This window comes from Sapajus apella, unplaced genomic scaffold (genome assembly GCF_009761245.1).
Source record: "Sapajus apella isolate SASKATOON/1434 unplaced genomic scaffold, GSC_monkey_1.0 scaffold23, whole genome shotgun sequence".
Taxonomy (NCBI): domain Eukaryota; kingdom Metazoa; phylum Chordata; class Mammalia; order Primates; family Cebidae; genus Sapajus; species Sapajus apella.
The window spans coordinates 30,626,142-30,647,371 of NW_022436963.1; the positions used below are offsets into that span (position 1 = coordinate 30,626,142).

Consider the following 21,230-nt stretch of genomic DNA (forward strand, 5'->3'; position numbering starts at 1 on the left):
CTAGAAGCAGAGAAATACCGCTGCTTCAGGAGATGCCTAAAATAAGAAAATGCTAAAAGCAAGGCAGTCTGCCAAGAAGCTCTAAGCAGCGATATGTAACTCAGGGGGGTTGAATTGCTAGGACTTGCTTTGGGACTGGAGGGAGCCCAGATGGCCAGACACTGGGTTTGAGGGTAATAAAAGGTTTGCAATCCATTCTCCAGTGTCTTCTAAGTAATTTTGTGGAGATGAGGAAAAATCAATAAGAAAAAGAATTATTGTCGTTATTAACCTTCTAACCAAAGTAAGTTCCACAGAGTTTTTTGTTGTTTGTTTGTTTGTTTAAATGATCAACATATTGTCAGGAAAGATGAGACCCTCTAACTACCTATTGTGCAGGCCTCCTCGACAGCTGTATTCCCACTCAGCTTCCGTGGGAAGCCGCTTCCCTGCCCACGTGCAGTAGGCAACTGCATCATTCCAGGAGACGTGGAGAACTGGATGATCTGGCCTGGGGAAGAGCGAAAATAGAGTGAAAAGCAGCACCAACCAGAACAGGAAGCAGGAACTGCCTTCAGCAAAGCGCTCATAATCCCTCCCATTTCAACCTGTGACGCTGAGGTCATCCTGGTCCTAAAGTCAAACCTTAGCCATGCTACATCTGTCCCCCTCCACCCAGGAATTCTGACAATCCAGTATCCCAAATGGGTTACACTGCCACTAGGAACTAGACTCAAAACACTTCCTCACTTTCTAGGCTTGGATTCCCCTAGAATCTCATTGGTATGGCAGATGCGGAGATACTCCAGCTGCTAGGGGGGCCATCAGCAGAAGCTTCTGGCTTCTTTGGGGTTTAGCAGAGCTGAGAGCCATCTCAGAGCCACCGATAACTGACCACAGCAGGGGCATACAGCCCCAGCCATTTCAGCCTACTGTGGCTCAACCTATGGGCCATATACACCCTAGAGCCCCCTGCGTTGTCTGGAACTTCACTGGGCCTGCACCGTGGCTGTGGCTTCTCCCTCTGCTCTGTCCTGCTCTGGCCCGCCCTCTCCTTTCCTCAGTTGTGGGGACCTAACATTCTGCATCCCAAACTCTATCTAAGATGTTTCCAGAGAACCTAACCTGTGATCCTGGCTTTCAATTCTGTGTCTTTCTACTTTTCCTCTACAGGTGGCCAGGCTTTTTTTCCCGAGGGTATAAAGGGTATGGAAGGTTGGGAAAAAAGCAGAGAATAAGGGTATAGACTCATTCACCCAGCGCTAGATGGCTTTGGTTGAACTCCCTGCTCACTTTTTTTAAAGTGGGCTATACATTCCTAGTCCATTCCTTATATACCTTTGAATTCCCCACATTAATTACAGCAGGTCTTTCATTTATTCTTTCAACAAACATCTACTGAGTATCTATCATGTGCCAGTCAGTGTTTCTAGCATAGACAAGAGATGTACCCTTTCCAAAGACCCAGTTGGTTTTGACTGCATGAATAACATACATTCCCCTTTGGGTTTTCCTTCCTCATTTAGCTTTTCCCTCTGTAACTAAATTCAGGAAAGCAGATATTAATTGGGAGCTAAGGTGCCAAGTTCACCCAAGGAGCCCAGGAATCCTTTACTTTCTACCTTGAAGGCTAATTTCAACACACAGACTTCCAACTCAGGCTTTAAAAGATGTCTGATATGTGTCAAGGGGCTTTATCCCTAAAGCTGAACTTCCTGTACTCCTAGCTCTCAGACAATAAGGGCAATAACCAGAATGTTGTTAAAAATAGAGGCGTAAAAACTGCATCTGAAAAATTAGGTTAGGAGAGCAGGTTTCTTGGGCTGCTGAGATGCTGAGTCCTAGCTCAAACCCTGCTCCATCTCCAGGGTTTAAAGTGTTACTCTATTTTTGCTTGAGATAATTATTTCTTTGCCACCCTGGAGACTTGCTGACCGACTTGGCTCTCTGTAGTTTTCCAGTTAGATGGTGGCTTCAAAGAATGCCAATCCGGGACTAAAGAGCATGTGAATCCCGTACCCAAGGCCTGGGCTTCTACAGTGGCAACCTGGCAGGACACAACTATTTATCCATAAGACAGACATCTTCTTCCTCAAAATGATCCACTAATTGAGAGAACAGAAACAGAGTACAAAGATTAAACATGTCATGAGGTTTGCAATAGGCCTCTCAAAAGGAACCGGGAGGGCTGGGTGTGGTGGCTCACGCCTGTAATCTCAGCACTTTGGGAGGCCGAGGCGGGTGGATCACAAGGTCAAGAGCTAAAGACCATCCTGGCCAACATGGTGAAACCCCATCTCTACTAAAAATACAAAAATTAGCTGTGCATGGTGGCACACACCTATAGTCCCAGCTACTCGGGAGGTTGAGGCAGGAGAATCACTTGAACCTGCGAGGTGGAGGTTGCAGTAAGCCAAGCTCACACCACTGCCTGGACACAGAGCAAGACTCTGTCTCAAAAAGAAAAAAAAAAAAAAAAAAGAAGCAGGGAAACCTGGAAGAGGCAACTCTTTGGCAGGCCAAATGAGGAAGGAAAGAGGCCACTAATTAAGAACCTTCTTATGAGCGAGGTGCAGTGTTTAGCTCTTTACATACATTATTTCCCGCCATATTACTTTCCTACCAATCAAGTAGAGTCTGTCATTCTCACCATTTTACAGTGAAGATGCCCACTGAGTTATTTTGCAAGAGCAAAGGGTATCTATTTTAAAATGGAACACATCAACTGGGGAAGGAAGGACCAGCCTCACCTGTGCTGAATAGTAGAGTCGGGCCCTTCTGGGTGTCTCCAGTTAGCACCTTTCACAGGTAACCACCAGGGAGCAGCTGCAACCTCAAAGGAACCCAGAACAGGCTGGTGTTAGCTACAACTCTAGAAAAACATCGACCCATTACATGCAGAAAAATCTCAGAGTCTTCAACTTCCATTTGGGTTACCAAACAAATACATTTACCAGAATAGCAAAATAAAGACTTATATGTAAATAACTATTTAACAAAAAGTATTGCTTCATATCATAAAGCATCACAGTGAACAATAAATATGTATTCAAACGGTGTATATCCATAAGAATTTTTTAAAAGTGCGTGGCTAGCCAATCCTCTGTAAACTCTGACAAGTGACACAGTTAGTATTGCTATTTAAAAGATGAGGAAACAGAGTTAACCTTACAACTAAATGCAAGGCTGAAGGTCAATCATGGTGGTCAGAGATCAAGCTGAAGCACAAAGGAAAAACTGGGGGGTTTTTTCAAAAGAACCTAATTCAACTTCCAGCCCAACATTAGCTGTGTGACCCTGGGCAAGCTCGCCACTTGTCTGGACCTACCGAGTCCTTGTCTGTGAAATGGGAGCACACCCACCTGCCTCACCTAACAGAACACAGAGGTCAAATCAGGTAAGACTGGAAAGCGCTCAGCAAATCGTAACTAGAACCTTAACTCCTACTCTATGGTTCTGTTAACCAAATAACAACAGCCAGTGGTCCTCACTTAGTGAATGGTTTAGTTAGGAACACAGGCTTTGGAGCCAGTCACAATGAGATTTGAATCATGGCTCTGCTGTATACAGTGTAACCCTAGGCAACTGGTTTAACCTCTTTCTCCAAGCGTGTTTTCTCATTTGGAGACGGAGATAGTAACAGCACCTACATCTTGGGTTATTACAAGGAGGAAATATAACATCCACACAGGACTTATGGCTATGCCCTTAGCAACTGAGGTGACTGACTTAGCAAGCACTCAGTAAAAGGAACCAGTCTCACTGCGGCCCCATGACAGTCAGTCACAAGGAGAACCACAGAAATGAATCATTGTTGCTAATACTAGCTAAAGGAGATTGTAAATGATTCTTCTATTTTTCTTTCCCTTTTTTTTTTTTTTTTTTTTTTGAGACAGGGTCTTACTCTGTCACCAAGGCTGGAGAACAGTGGCACGTCATGGGTCACTCCAGCCTCGACCGCCCCAACTCAGGTGATTCTCCCAAGTACCTGTGACCACAGGTGTGCACCACAATGCCCAGCTAAATTTTTTAGTATTTTTGTAGAGATGGGGTTTTGCCACATTGCCCAGGCTAGTCTTCAACTACAGTGCTCAAGTGATCCCTGCCCAACTTGGCCTCCCAAAGTGCTGGGACTACAGGTGTGAGCCGCCACACCTGGCCTGCAAATGATATAATACAAATACAAATGAAAGTGACTCAAGGTTATCCCCACAACAATGTTACTCCTTGATTGTTTTCCTCCTTTTAAGCTTGCCTGAGCAGAAGTTAAGGGAGAATACATCTTTGCTAACAATTACAGCAAGGAAAACATCAAGCCCATTCTTGTTCATTCTCTTTTCACATCAACACAATCAGAACATTCATGATATCTCAATCACAGTTTGATGGGAAAATCCAATTTTTCAAGTATTTCAACAAAAGAAGGCATTGGGTCATTAATTGACACTATAGTAAGGTGTTTTTGTTCTGTTTTGTTTTTTAATGGAGTCTGTTGCCCAGGCTGGAGTGCAGAAGTGTGATCTTGGCTCACTACAACTTCTGCCTCCTGGGTTCAAGCAATTCTCCTGCCTCCTGAGTAGCTGGGATTACAGGTGTGTGCCACCATGCCTGGCTAATTTTTTGTATATTTCTTAGAGATGGGGTTTCACAGCAAGGTGTTTTACTTTACAGAGAATAGGGGAGTGAAAAGGCATGGCTTCTTTCTATTTCATTTGTGGCACTTCAGAAGCTTATCTGGGGCTGTTCTCATTGACTGGGCTGTGCAGGTTTAGGTGCCCATGACAGGTAATTCATTCAGTGTCAAGGGAGGAGCTGCAGTGGAAGCTCAGGTCAGCCCACACCTGTGTTTCAGGAGGATCTTCAGATCACTCGCCCAACTCTACCCTGTCCTCAATACTAAGCGCCACCATCAGAAAGTTCTAGTTCTTAAATTACAAAACAAAAATAAAAATGCTCTAAAAAAATGACAAAAAACAGCAATATGTTAACGTCTGTGAAATCTGAGAGGTAGATACTACAATGACTTTTTTTCTCATACCCTTTTGTGCTTTGAAATATTCCATCACTAGCAATTTTTTTTTTTAAACATGATTTGTTTATCCATTCTACTACTAATGGGGATTTGGGTAGTTTCCAGTTTGGGGCTTTTATGAATAGTGCTGCTTCTATGTATATTCTTAAAAGAGTTTGTGGCTTTTGCCAAATATATGTATGCATTTCTGTCGACAGTACCCAGTGGAGTGGAACAGCTGGGCCTTAGAATACACATATGCACAGTTAGTAGACACAAAAACACACAAGCCTTAAACAGGAGAAGGCCTCACCGTTTCCTACCCCTTCTTTTTTTTAAGTTCATTTTTATTTATTTTTTAACTTTTTATTTCCACAGGTTTCTGCGGAATGGGTGTATTTGATTACATAAGTAAGTTCTTTAGTGGTGATTTGTGAGATTCTAATGCACCCATCTCCTGGGCAGTATAAAGTGAATCCAATTTGTGGTCTTTTATCCCTCCCCGAGTCCCTAAAGTCCACTGTGTCATTATTATGCCTCTGCATTCTCATAGTTTAGCTCCCACTTACGAGTGACAGCATATGTTGTTTGGTTATCCATTCCTGAGTTACTTCACTTAGAATAATGGAAACAGTGTGAAGATTCTCTAAAGAACTAAAGGCAGAACTACCATTTGATTCAGCAATCTCACTGTTGGGTATCTACCCAGAGGAAAGGAAGGCATTTCATGAAAAAGATATGTGCACACACACGTTTATAGCAGCACAATTCAAAACTGCAAAAATGTGGAACCAGCCCAAATGTCCATCAATCAACAAGTGGGTAAAGAAACTGTGGTGTGTGTGTATATACACACACATACACACACACATACACATGTGCACGTGTACACACACACACACACACACACACACATATATACACAATGGAATATTACTCAGCCATAAAAAAGAATGAATTAATGGCATTCACTGCAGCCTGAATGGAAATGGAGCCTACTCCTTTTTCAAAGAGGAGCTTTCCTTCAAGTCATTTTATGTACAGAAGCCCTCAGGGCTTGTCTCTAGTGGCCTCTCAGCCCATGCCCTTCCACTCTCCTTTTTCTCTTAATTCAATCTGGTTATAAATATTTACTGAGTACCCACTATATGCTGGCACTGAACGTAATTCATGGAGGGGATCTACAAGTCCCAGAAATCCTCAGAGTATGATTTAAGACAGCTGGTATATTAAATGGCTTTAAAAGTATTTATTTTACATATAATAATCTATATGGTTTGTATATTTATCCCCGCTCAAATATCATGTTGAAATATTAATATAATCCCTAATATTGGAGGTGGGGCCTGGTGGGAGGTCTTTGGATCACTGGGGCAGAACCCTCATGAATTGCTTGGGCCATCCCTTGGTGATGACTGAGCTCTCGCTATGTTCACAGGAGATCTGGTCATGTTAAAGTGTGTGGCACCTCCCCCGACCTCACTCTCGAGCTGCTTTCAGCATGTGAAATGCCGGCTCCCACTTCGCCTTCTGCCATAATTGAAAGCCTCCCGAGGCCTCCCCAAAAGCTGATACCAGAGCCACGTTTCCTGTACAGCCTCCAAAACTGTGAGCCAACTAGACCTCTTTCTTTATAAACTACCCGGCCTCAGTTAATTCCTTATAGCAATGCAAGAATGACCTAATACAACAATTAATTCTTCAGTTGCGATAACTGGGATAGAAAGTGTGAAATTAGTCACCTCATTTTCTTTCAAAAATGTCTCTAAAATTCAAATCGGTGGGTCCAGACACCACCCTACACACATCAGTACTATAGTTTTTTTTAATCTCCTTCCACCCCTTACCCCACCCTCTGCCATACACACACCTACTCACTCATACTTTCTCTCATTCTAAGATACCTGCTTTCCATTTCTCCCAGCATCTATTCTTTCTGAAATCTTTCATGCTACCTAGCAACCCACCCAAAACACACCACTAGCTGAACATCATGGAGCTATATGACAATCACCAATCTCAATGATGTGCACAGTAAGATGGAAAAAACACATGAACACACTCTGGCCAGAGCATGGGGAAGAGGACACCATGGCAACATTATCCTTGGCCAAGGGCTGCAACCTAGTTCTTTGGTCCAAAATAGTAAGACCCGAAGCAATTACTCAAAGATATATGTATAGTAAATCTAGACATAATATTGTTTCTAACTTAAAATTACAAAATAACCCAGCAGTCCTTGATGTCCATGAACAAAGGAATACTATATGGCTAGTATACATGACATGGACTACATAAAATACACTCTAACATGGAAATAGGAATATAATACACTGTCATAAAGGAAACCTGTAGAATATACATTTGATTTCATTTCTGTAAAATATATGCATAACAATGTTTGTTAGTATAATCAGGAGAAAAATATCTGGAAGAATATACATAAACTTAACCGTGCGAAGGATTAGGAGAGTATTATTAGACATTTCTAGAATGAGTATGTGTCACTATCACAGGTTTTCTCAACTTCAGCACGGCTGATATTTTAGGCCAAATACCTTGTTACGGGAGACTGACTGTCTTGTGTACTATACGATGTTTAGCAGCGTCTCTGACCTCTACTCACTAGATGCTATTGCATCCTCCCTCTCCCACACCAACTGTGGCACACAAAAATGTCTCCAGACATTGCTAAATGTCCTCTAGGGAGAGCAAATTATCTACTGCATTATGATAATTAGAAAGAAGATTACTATTCTGACATATTAATATACAGTTCATAGTAGCATAATAGTAAGAGTATCTGACCCTGGAGCCAAGTTGCCTAAGCTTGGACAGCAGTACCACCTTTTACGACCTACAGGATCTCCAGCTGCTTATATAACCCCTTCAGGCCTCAGTTTACTCACCTACAAAATGGGGATAAAATACTACCATCTACTTCCTGGGGTTATTATAAGGATTACATTTAAAAATACATGTATAAATAAATAAAATAAAAAAAATACATGTAAAGTGCTTAGAAAAATGCCTAGTGCAGAGTGTTAGCTGTCATTATCACTACTATTCGTTTATGTTAATTGCATGCTACAATATTCTCTTAGAGCTTTCAAAGAACATATATTCTAATTAGTGAAAATCTACCCCCATAACTCCTCAGCTTGAGCCCCCTCCACCCTTTTCAGAGTAACGATCAGCTGAGAAAAGTGACCAAGGGCTAAGAGGTAAATGAAGTGTTGAAGCATATGTCACTTCCAAAGACTTCTCAAGAAGACATACCATCTTCTATCACAGTCATGATGTTAGAACCATCTACACATAAACTAACCCACTCTCTAAAGCAAGCAGCACCATGAGGGTAGGACAGGGGATGTGTATTAGTCCATTCTCACACTGCTAATAAAGACATACCCAAGACTGGGTAATTTATAAAGGAAAGAGGTATACTCTGGTTTCTCTTCAAATCATATAAATCTTTCACCTTTTACTATAAAGGAAACAGGTTTAATTGATTCACATTTCACATGGCTGTGGAGGCCTCACAATCATGGCATGGCAGAAGATGAAGGGGGAGCAAAGGCACGCCTTACATGGTGGCAGGCAAGAGGGCAAGAAAGCATGTGTAGGGGAACTCCCCTGTATAAAACCATCAGATCTCGTGAGACTTATTTACTATTACAAGAACAGCATGGGAAAAACCCACCCCCATGATTCAATCACCCCCACTGGGTCGCTCCTATGAGGATTATGGGAGCTACAATTCATTCAGGATGAGATCTGGGTGGAACCATATCAGGGAGGGTGTGAGGGGTAAACAGAGTACAGGAGAGATCCATAATCCTCAGTCTCCAAACTCTGGAAAGCTTGAGCCCCTGTAAGGGAACGAAACTACACACTGTCTATGAGACAGACGTTAAGTCACCATTGGGATGGTCAGGTGCAGAGTCAGAAACCATTTTTCCATTTCACACACGAAGAAGGAAAGACTAGTAATCAAAGTCACCCACAACTAAGGACTGACAAAATCAGAGGTAGGGCCTTATTCATCCTGCCCAAGTTTCCCTTGGAATGCCAAATATTTTCTGGCCAAATTTAGGGCAAATACCATCCCAAGTCACTAGATGCTTTCCTTTTCCAAGTGTCACTGTTTCTAAACATTTAAAATAACTTGTTCTTGAACTCCTGATTCTGTCTTGAAAATAAATGCTATTCTTAGGTTTAGGAACTTAACAAAATAAACAACTTTTGAGAGTCATATATTAGGCATTTTATCAAGGCTATACTGCAGATTATGACATCTCTAATTCCTTTTAACAAGAATAGTGTTCAGATGTGTTGTTTACAGAGCAGAAGCAGCAACATGAGTGGACTGACATCTATGATAAACCTCAACCTAAAAAGACACTTTTTTTTTGTTTTTGGATGTGGTTGTCCACCTACACACGCTCTGCTCCACTGAGACAATTTCCAGAGTTCCAGCACTCCCTTATATCCAGAGGAAAAAGGACTTTAACATGACCTATTTCTAGTCAACCATCTCCATAGCAACTGTCTAGGGTTTAAGTTGAAACAGCTGTACAAGCAGCCAGTAACCAATTACAATGTAAATAGGACCCATGTGAGTTTTGAGGTCCCCTTGAGAAACGGACTTCAGAGAGCAAGGACATGTTTCCCACCTCTCCCTGGGGACATAACCAGACTTGCAGTAGCAGCTTAAAGAATAGGAAACAAGACAACAAAGGTGTCTTTATTCTTGCCAGAGGCGGCAAATTATGCTTCTTGTACACACACAGCCCAGAATAAAATCAGCACTGGAAAAAGAGAAAGCTCTGTATAATTCTGCATACTCAAGTGTAAAGATGTCAAGTTCACAACTTTACAACTGCTCTCTTAAAAATTAAATGAATTTAGACAAGCAAATTAAAAAGATGGACGTTTCTTGAAACGTAGTATAAACATGACAGCTATCCCTATAAAAACAGCCTGGGAGAATTTTTCAACTGGCATTAGTGAACAATGAGAAATTACAGATCTGTTCAAATTCAGGAAGTATAAATAAAACCAGAGGAGAATTTAGCAACTGAAGGAATTAAATGGAATAAAGAGCACACAGTAAAAATATTTCTTCAGTACCCAATACAAGTGTGGAAAGCTAAGAATGAGGCTTGAATAAAGGCTAAAAACAAATTTATCACGAAAATAGGTAGTCAAGTCTGACAGCTTATTTCAAATTAAATGCTAAGTCAGGTACCTTGACAACTTAATAGACTGTATGGGAGAGAAAAATCATGCTTTTTCAAATAGGATAAAAATATTTATGAAACTTAAGGCAGATTTGAACTTTTTCAATACTTTTTGCTTCAGTTCTTAGTGAAATTCCTCATGCTATAATACATTGCATTCTCAAGGCACACAATCGGAAATCAATATACTCAAAACATTTCATGTCCTTAAGAGAGGAGTGAAAATTCTATGCAGAGTTATTCACTATTGAGAAAATGCAAAAAATGGCTCGAGGAATCTATGGACTCAAAGACGCCTCAAAAGTGATCTAGTTTACTCATTTTCAGTTGATACCTGCATCATTATCAGGGGGTAGGGGGAATTCATTTAGGGCTTGTAAAAAAAAAACCAGCAATAATAAGAGAAAAACACTTTATTATTTAAAAATAATGTTTTACTTTTTTTTGTCAAATAAGTGACTTTCAAGATATAGCCTATCTTGAAAGCAATGTGACAAGATTCAGTATCAATTATTTTATACCTATTTGAAGGAATACATCACAGTCATTAAAAATTATATGCTGGAAAAATAAAATTTGAATAAATGTCTGCCCTTGACTGAAAGTGAAAAAAGCCAGTTACAAAAATGTTTGTACGAGTGCAATTAAAAATATATCAATAAATAGAAACACCCACCCACATACCCACACATTCCAAGAAAATATTAGCAGTACATATATTTAAATGTTTGCAAAGATTATTTCTGGGTGGTGAGATTATGGGTATATTTAAAGTTCTTCTTGTGTCTTTTGTTTTCTAGAGAAAGGGTCATGCTCTGTCACCCAGGCTGGAGTACAGTGGCACTATCATTCCTCCCTGTAACCTTGAACTCCTGGGCTCAAGCAATCCTTCCACCTCAGTCTCACAAGTAGCTATGACTATAAGACCACACTTGGCTAATTTTTTCATTTTTTGTGGACATGGAGTCTCAATAGGTTGCCTAGGCTAGTCTTGAACTCCTGGCCTCAAGCAATCCTCCCCACTCAGCCTCCCAAACAATGAGATTACAACTATGAGCCACCTCTCCTGGTCCTGTTTCATTTTTAATGTCTGAATTGTCTACAGTAAACATTTTTATTCATATTTTCATTTCATTTTAGTTTCATTTAGTTTTTTCTTTTAATGGAGCTGAGACTTAATTTTACATTGAAAAAACAAAAGTAAGCAAAATCAAATAAATGTTCATTAAAAGTTTCTTATATTCATCATTCTATTACAAATTTTATTTTTATATTCACCTTCCAGTTTCATCAGCAAGTATACATACAGTTTTTCCAAATTTTATATAGAATGTTTTCATTGATTTTATTGAATATTTTTCTATGTTTTATGTGAACTTCGTAACGATCATTCTTAGTGGCTGTCAATATTTTTGTCTTGTCAATACACTGCAATTTCCGGTCTTCTAACATTGAACCGTTCAGGTTATGTTCAAGTTTGTCTGTGGTTGCTTTTTTTTGCTATTATAGACAACATTATAGCGAACATCTTCAAGCATCTTTATGTACATTTTTTGCTTCTAAATTTCCACAAGCAGCATCACTGTAACCTAAGAGCGTGTCTTTAGAGCCCTTGCTAAAAATCATTTACAAAAATCCCCAATAGTATTAGACGGTATGCTTAGTTTCCCTCTGGAAAGAGGTCTGAGTGTACATATAAATCATGACACCCAAGATGAAGGTATCTATTCAACTTTACAAGAAGGCTCCACTTAGGTTCCTTACATTGCTAGTAGCTTACTTATACATCTTTTCCAGTGTCTAAAACAGGGAAAATTACAGAAAGTTGGAATGCCATCTGATTGTTGCTGTGCTATTTTTTCATGCTTTACAAGCTCTGAAGCTTCTGAGAAGAGGGGTCAAAGAGAAGACAGAACATAGGAAAGGCATTTTAAGGACAGAAAATTCTCTCACACACATTGTTTTGGAGGTAAATCACAATATAAATAATCTCACCTATTATTTGTAAAAGGCAGGAAGAAGAGTATCCTCAAGGGACAGGGGCTCTTGTTGCAAAGGCAGCATAGGCTCACAGCCTGAGATGATCTATTTCCTACTTGTATTAATAACAAGAGACATACATCTTCAAATGACCATATAACATCATGGCTCTGTTGCTGGCCCTTCAACGAGCGTCTGGTACTGTACCAGCCAATCTCAGCCTAGGGCTGCAAGAGCACAGGACAAATTCTGAACATCCTGCAGAGCTAATTTCCTCAGGCTACCAGCCTAGCACATCTCATTTCACCCTGCGGCAGGACACTGCACCAGTGGCAAGATGGTGACTGCTGATTCTCCTCCTGGTGGAGGAAAACTATGCAGGAGATATTTGCATACTTTTAAATGATTTTAAAGTGGCAAGGACTTTAAAGTGGGGAAGGATCTGAGAAGATAGCTACTGAAATTCCCTCATTTTATAGATGAGAAAATAGGCCCTGAAAAGTGACAGATAGTTTGGGAGAGCCAGGAAAATAACCCATGGCTGCAGAGAAACCGTAACATCACAGCCCTCTGCCCTCTACCAGCAGAGAGCAGCCACCCCACATGACAGAAATGGCGGCGAGGCCAAGTTAGCCCTGAAGTTGTGGGCCAAGGTGGGGCAAGGGCATTGCCAGCCAGATGTCTCCGGCTGGCAAAAGTGATTGAGAAAAGTCCTAAGTCACTATAATCCAAGCATAATTAGGAGCATCCCATTTCACTTTCAAAAGTGTCTTGATTTGGACAATAAATTATGCAGTCACTCTATGAATAGATGGTCCCACAGTCCCAGCTTGAACAATTTGGGTGACAGCACTTCCTGGTAGGCAGTCCCTGTCATGTTCAGATCATTCTAACAGAGTTCCTAATCTACAGCTAAACTAAAATCTGTCTCCTGGAGACCTTCCATCTGCTGTCCCTGTCTAGGTTCCCAGGGATCACATGGAATAGATCAAATTCTTTTTCTATATTCTTTCAGACATTTGCAGAATAATCATAACTCATTTACCTCTTAGTCTGTAGGTTCAGTAATTTAATCAACCTTTCCCAGGCTCTCCAATTTCAAATTAAGGGCATCACCATCTCCTCAAAACCCAGGAGTCACACTTGATTCCTGTCTCTCCTCTTCTCCCTATGTCTTTAGAGGTACTTCCAAGTATCAGACCACTTCTTAGCTTCTCTCCTCCTACCATCTTGTTCCTCAGACCCATCATTTCTCACCTGGACTATCACAAAACCCCACGCACAACCAGAGTGGTCTCTTTCAAATGTTAATTAGATCCAATGGCTTCTAGCTGTGTTTAAGATAAAAACCAAACTCCTCCTAGGCCCACAAGGCTCTGTGCAATCCACCCCTGACTACTTCTCAAACCTAACCCTGACCCCACACGTCACAGACCCCCTTGTTCCTCACTCCCTCCTTACTGGTCACGCTGGCTTTGCTCATTGTTTAGGTTTTGGCTCAGATGTCACCACTTTAGAGGGGCCATCACTAACCCTACAAATAAAAGACCAAAGAGCTCAACTGCATTATACTCTAATCACTTTCTATCCACCATTCTGTTTTATTTGAATCGCAGTCCGTTGTCACAGTCAGTTACAAATTCACCAGTTCAGTCTACTCCTTACTAGAACTGTAACCTCCATAATAATAAGGATTTATATCTAGTTATCTGTTGTATCTACGGCACTTAAAACACACCTGGCCGATGGTACATAAGGGATAAACATTCTTTTAATGAAAAAAGTCATCTGTTCCTTAGGTTTGTAGGATTTTCAAACCCCACCCCACCCCTGGGTAACCCTCTTCTGCAGAAACATCAATTTTGAATACAGTCTTTCAGTGGGATATCCTTTTGTTCTCCTTCCTGGGCCATTGTTACCTCATCTATAAGAAGATTTTTTGCCACATAATTCTGAAAGTTTCACCAATTCTAAATTCTTATTTTTGTGTAAGTTCTGCTTAAAGCTAGACATCCCTAGGTATGACATTCTACGCAACAGTTTACCTTTGTTTTCCCACAGAGGCTGATGATACAGAGACCAACATTCGAGGGGCAGGGAATATCAGAATCATTTTTACTTCTTAATCTAAGTTAGGCCTCAAAAGAACCAAGGCTTGAAAGGAAATTTAAGGTCACATTAAACAGGCATTTCAAATCTGAACGTCTGGGACCCCAGCATGCCTCACACCCACTCAATCTGATCAGGTGCCTTGGAGCAGGTTAGAAAAAAATTACGTGTGCACTGTTATCCTTTTATATTAGGTTCTCACCTTCCAGGGTTATCATGTTTTGCTTCCTGAGCTTAAGCCACACGCTGACTCCTAAATCAAGTGAACAACTACTCTTTTCAAAACAAGACACAAAAGGCAGTGTTATCTTCTTATCTCACCCAGTCAGCCAGCCCCAGCCTGCTCTTCCTGAGGAACTCAGTTACTGTGAACTCACCTTCACCCTGGTGACCAGGCCAGTGTTCTCTCGCCAAGGAAAAGCTGACTTTACAACATGAGATGGGTCATACCAGGTCTGAGCCCTGCTGCTTTCAAAAACTAAATGCTCCGAAAGATGATATTCAAATGGCATTCTTTCATTTTTGACCAATATTTATTAAGTGCTTATAAGTGATAGTAACTGTGCTGGGGATAAAGTGGTGACTGCTACAGATGCAATCCTGCCACCACCTTCACAGAACATACCTCCTAAAGCAAGCATGTCCAACCTGTAGCCAATGGGCCACATATAGCCCACAATGCCTTTTTTTTTTTTTTTTTTTTTTTTGAGTCAGAGTTTCGCTCTTGTTGCCCAGGCTGTAGTGCAATGGCGCGATCTTGGCTCACCGCAACCTCCGCCTCCTGGGTTCAGGCAATTCTCCTGCCTCAGCCTCCTGAGTAGCTGGGATTACAGGCACGCACCACCATGCCCAGCTAATTTTTTGTATTTTTAGTAGAGACAGGGTTTCACCATGTTGACCAGGATGGTCTCGATCTCTTGACCTCGTGATCCACCCGCCTCGGCCTCCCAAAGTGCTGGGATTACAGGCGTGAGCCACCGCGCCCGGCGCCCACAATGTCTTTTAATGAAGCCCAACACTTATTCATAACCTTTCTTAAAATATTACGAGATTTTATTGCAATTTTTTTTTTTAGCTCATCAACTATCGTTAGTGTTAGCGTATTTTATGTGTGGCCTAAGATAATTCTTCTTCCAATGTGGCCCAGAGAAGCCAAAAGATTGGACACCCATGGAGTAAAGGGAAGGGCATTCAAGAAATATGTATACAAATAATTATCATAAGTGAGATAAATGACATGAAAGGAAGGCACAAGAAGCCATAGGAACAAACAACATACGGAGATCGTCTAAACCTGGGATGTGGATGACAGAACAGTGTTTCAGATGGACTTCCCAGAGGAAGCGTGGCTGAGACCTGATGCTGTAAAGCTAAAGGTGTGCAGTTAAAGAGTGTGGACACAGCAGGCCCTCTGCCAGATGCTCTGCCCTGGCCGGATGCAGTGGCTCGCACCTGTAATCCCAGCACTTTGGGAGGCCAAGGCGGGCGGATCACCTGAGGTCAGGAGTTCAAGACCAGCCTGGCCAACGTGGTGAAACCCCGTCTCTACTAAAAATGCAAAAAACGGCTGGGCGTGGTGGCAGGTGCCTGTAATGAAGCTACTCAGGAGGCTGAGACAGGAGAATTGCTTAAGCCCAGGACACAGAGGTTGCAGAGAGCCAAGATCGTGCCACTGCACTCTTGACTAGGTGACACAGTGAGACTTTGTCTCAAAACAAAAACAAAAACAAAACACACAGAAGCTCTGCTCTAAGTGTTCCCAAGATGAATTCTTTCTCGTCAGCAAGGTTCCCCTCAAATGCCTTTTCTTCACCCAGGCCTTCCTGGATCAACAAATTTGGCTTTCCACACACTTCCCCAACTCCTCATCAGTACTCTTGACTGTAGCACCTTGCTGGCTGCCATCCTGATACTGTTCTCAATTTGTTATTTCATATGACCTGGACACTCCAGCATAATGTGAGTTTCATATACTCTTGTTCCTTTTGAATAATTTTTGCATAATTTTTAAACAAAATATATTTTCATTTTACTTCTCTAATACAGTTGATGTTAAAATTTACTAATCAGAGGGAAATCCAACCTACTTTTGGCTAAGTGTCTGTTACTGCATCCCCTAGATTTCGAGCAGCTAAAGGGCAAGGAGGGTATCTTTCATCCCTTTATTCTCAGGAACAGAACAGCACAATACTTGCAAGACAGTGGGACATCTGGAGTTGTATGCCAAACACCAGACCATATCTTAAGCCAGAAAGCCAATTGTCACAGGAGACTCACTTCCATCACTAGAAGCCAAAGAACACACCCCACTGATGAGATACAGACCTCAACAACACATGAATCCAAATGATAGGTCAAGAGATCTCACTGTATATATCCAGAACAAGTGAAAGCAGGGGCTCAAAGGAAGGACATTCTGATACATACTACAACATAGATGAACCCTGAAGATGTGATGCTGAGTGAAACAGGATGAAGACCCCACTTACATGAGGTACTTAGAATAGGAGAATTCATAGAGACTCAAAGTGCAATGGAGGTCACCAGAGGCTGAAGGGAGGGAGGAATGGAGAGTTATTGTTTAATGAGCTTAGAGCTTCTGTTTGTAATGATGAAAAAGTTTTGGAAATGCATAATGTTGATGGTTATATAACATTGGGAATGTACTTAATGCCACTGAATTTTATGGTTAAAATGGTATCATACACACACAAAGTATGTCATTAGTATATTCCTCCAGTCAAGGACTCTGAGATAATCTAAAAGGATTTATTTCACAGTAAATTGCACATTTACAATATTTGGTATTCCACAACAGCAAATCTTTTCAAAACATCATTGTAACTTGAGAGAATGCTATATGAGGTATTACCAAATCTTACAAATGAGCAACAGTAGAGCAGAGCAAATTTAACTTAATGTTCAATTAGATCAAGCAAAGAGATAGTCCCCTGGAAGAAACTGTAACAATGCCATTTACTAAAAGGCTTTCTATGTGCTAAGTACCGTACCAGGTGGTTCTGCGTACAATAATTTGGTCTTTGCAACATCTCTAGGAGCATTATTATGCCATAAGAAATTAATTAAAACAAGTAAAATACTAATGAATTAAAAACTACAATATTGTGCTGGCAAGAAAAAAATGAATGAAGAGAGTTGTGGGATGATTACAAGCTTTAGGTGAGACAAAACTTATAGTCTGTTCCTTACCAGGTAGATTTTCCTCGGAAAAAAAAAATTGCCTAGAGAATTATTATAAGCCCCAGAGACCCAAAACTGGATGGAAATGAAAATGAACAGATGCCAACAACAAGATGACCCAGAAGTTAAAATTATCGAACAAAGACTTTCTTTTTTTTAATTTTTTTGAGACACAGTTTCACTTTGTCAACCAGGCTGAAGTGCTGTGGCACAATTTCGGCTCACTGCAACCTCTGCCACCTGGAGTTCAAGCAATTCTTGGGTCACAGCCTCCCAAGCAGCTGGGATTACAGGCTGTACCACCACACCCGGCTAATGTAGAGATGGGGTTTCGCCATGTTGGCCAGGCTGGTCTGGAACTCCTGACCTCAGCTGATTTATCCCCCCTCAGCCACCCAAAGTGCTTGGACTACAGGCATGAACCACCACGCCCAGCCAAAGACTTTAAAGGAACTATTACAATTACCAGCTATGAAGCAAAGGTGAATGGTCTTGAATGGAAAGATGAGAACTCTCAGCAGAAAAAAAAAGAAGCTATGTTTAAAAATGAAACTTTAGGCCAGGCGCAGTGGCTCACGCCTATAATCTCAGCACTTTTGGAGGCCAAGGAGGGTGGATCACGAGGTCAAGAGATCGAGACCATCCTGGTCAACAAGGTAAAACTCCATCTCTACTAAAAATACGAAAAAATTAGCTGGGCATGGTGGCGCACGCCTGTAGTCCCAGCTACTAGAAAGGCTGAGGCAGGAGAATTGCCTGAACCCAGGAGGTGGAGGTTGGGGTGAGCTGAGATCGCACCATTGCACTCCAGTCTGGGTAATGAGCAAAACTCTATCTCAAAAAAAAAAAAGAAACTTCATTTTTTTAATTTATTTATTTTTGAGATGGAATCTCACTCTGTCATCCAGGCTGGAGTGCACTGGTACTCCCTCGGCTCACCAAAATCTCTGCCTCCGGGGTTCACGTGATTCTTGGGCCTTGGCCTCCCAAGCAGATGGGATTACAGGCGTGCGCCACCACGCTCGGCTAATTTTGGTATTTTTAGTAAAGACAGGGGTTCACCATGTTGGTCAGGCTGGTCATGAACTCTGACCTCGTGATCTGCCTGCCTTGGCCTCCCCAAGTGCTGGGATTACAGGCATAAACCACAGTGCCTGGCCTAAAAATGAAACTTTAGAATTGCAAAGTACAATACCTGAAATTAAAAACTTACTAGATAAGCTGAGGAAAATAATGGAGAAGAAACTCAAGAGAATGATAGAGAAAATGGGGAACTTGAAGACATCTCAACAGGAAGTACACAATCTGAAGAACACAGAGAAAAGACTACCTTAAAATAACAAACAAGTCTCGGGAACTCTGGGATGCTATCAAAAGGTCTGACATTTACACACTGGAGTCCCGAAAAGAGAGGAGAGATGGGGATGTTAAAAAAAAAAATAAGTGAAATAATTTCTGAAAACATCCCAAATATGGTTAAAAACATAAATGGACACACACAAGAATCTGAACAAATCCCAAGTAGGATAATCCCTAAGAAAACAAGGTCCAAATGCGTCACAATCAAACTGTTGATGACAAAAAATTTTTTAAGCTTGAAGGAAGACATAAAATAATGATACAATACATATAAGAAAAGTGTTTCAAATGACTGTCATCAGCAATCATGTAGGCCAGAAAAGATTGTGAAACAACATTTGTAAAGTGATGAAAGAAAGGACATGTCAGTTCAGAAAACTCCCTTCAGGAATGAAGATGAAATAAAAACATCAGATGAGGAAAAACTAAGAGAATTCATCACCATAAGACTTACTCTAAAAAATAGTACTAGAGGAAGTTTTATTTTAGGCTGAAGGGAAAAGATACTAGAGGGAAACATGGAACTTTAGGAAGGAAGGAAGAGCAACAGAAATGGTTTGAACACATATAACAGACTATTTTTCTTATTTAAAATATATATGCAGCTGGGTGCAGTGGTGCACATCTGTAATCCCAGCAGTTTGGGAGGATCACTTGAGGCCAGGAGTTTGAGACTAGCCTGGGCAACAAAGTGAAACTCCATCTCTATTTTTAAAAAGTAAATTAATAAATTAAATATGCATGAGAAAAAAAGCAGAACATAGTCTAGGTTTTTTCCAACGTATGTACCTGTACATATAATATATGGAATCTATATGGTTATAAGACACATTTACTTAAAGTGTTAAAATGTTAACTCTACGGTGTGAGTTGTTATGTATGTGTATTATATTGTAATCCTTAGTGCTACCACTAAAAATAATACTAAGGCTGGGTACGGTGGCTCATGCCTATAATCCTAGCACTTTGGGAGGCCGAGGCAGGAAGATCACTTGAGGTCGGGAGCTCAAGACCAGCCTGGCCAACATGGAGAAACCCCATCTCTACTAAAAATACAAAATTAGCCAGACAAGGTGGCACTTGCCTATAATCCCAGCTACTCGGGAGGCTGAGACAGAAGGTTGTGGTGAGCCAAGATCACACCATTGCACTCCAGCATGGGCAACAAGAGCAAAGCTCTGTCTTAAAAAAATAAAATAATACTAAAGATATAGCCAAAAAGACAACAGAGTTACAATGGAATACTAAATACACACACATAGATATAGATATAAACATAAATATTCAAAAGTGAGGTTAAGAGACGTTGGACTAACCAATGTCTAACTGGTGTTTCGGAGAAAAATAAGTGAAAATAGGGAAAGGGAAATATTAAAAAGATAAAGGTTAAGAATAGACCAGGGTTGTTAATTAAAAAAAAAAAACTTCCCAATATACGGGTTAAAGAAGAAATTATAATGGACATTAGAAAATATTTAGCAATAAGCGATTGCAAAACTATTAACTGTAGTTCCACAGACACTTGTAGAACTAATAAAGGAGACTAACCCAATGAAACCTGGAAACCCAATGAAACTCAGGCAGGATAAATACAAGAAATCAACACCTAGAATAATAAAGACAGAAGATAACCTTAAATCAGCTAGAGCTGCATTACCTAAAAGAAAAAAAAAAAAACATAAAAGAAAACAAAACAGCAACTGACTGATGACTGACCTCTTAAAGGCAACAATAAATACCAGAAGACAGTGAAATACTGCCTTTAGTGTGCCAAGAGAAAATAACTGCCAACCTAAAATTTTTACTTAGTGAAAATATCTTTCAAAAATCAAGTAAAGATATTTTAAATAACAAAAAAGTTTACTACCGAAGGATGTTTTATAGCCAGAAAAGAAATTGATCTCAGACAGAATTCCCGAGATGCAGAAAGGAATGGAGAGTACAGATATTAGTAGTTATAGGAGTAAAGAAATACTGACTATATAAAAAAGTATTAACAATGTCTAATTAGCAGAGGAACAAAACAAATTAGAATGAAAGAGTGGACACCAGTAATATGAAAGTTGGATGGGGATGACTAGAGTAACGTCATGGTATTATACAACAGAAAAGTTAATGTAATAATATACTTTAGACTTTTTATACAGGTATTAAAATTGGTTAACTACTAAATGAAGAGACATAAAGTATATAACTTCTAAGAAGACAAGCAGATTAGCTGGGCATGGTGGCACATGCCTGTAATCCCAGTTATTTGGGACGCTGAGGCAGGAGGATCACTTGAACCCAGAAGGTGAGGGCTGCAGTGAGCCAAGATTGCTCCAACTTGGGCAACAAGAGTGAAACTC

At 40.6% G+C, this 21,230-nt stretch overlaps 1 protein-coding gene across 3 annotated transcripts in view; it reads right to left on the reverse strand.

The window, feature by feature from the left end:
• SUMF1 (sulfatase modifying factor 1) overlaps window positions 1-21,230 on the reverse strand; it is a 104,199-nt gene that overhangs the window by 53,682 nt on the left and 29,287 nt on the right. For all 3 annotated transcript variants that reach the window (XM_032290531.1, XM_032290529.1, XM_032290532.1), the window contains exons 4-5: window positions 2,730-2,812; window positions 368-490 (exon numbers count right to left, since the gene is read on the reverse strand). In XM_032290531.1, the coding sequence (XP_032146422.1) occupies window positions 368-490; window positions 2,730-2,812 (206 nt within the window). The remainder of the gene's footprint in view (window positions 1-367; window positions 491-2,729; window positions 2,813-21,230) is intronic.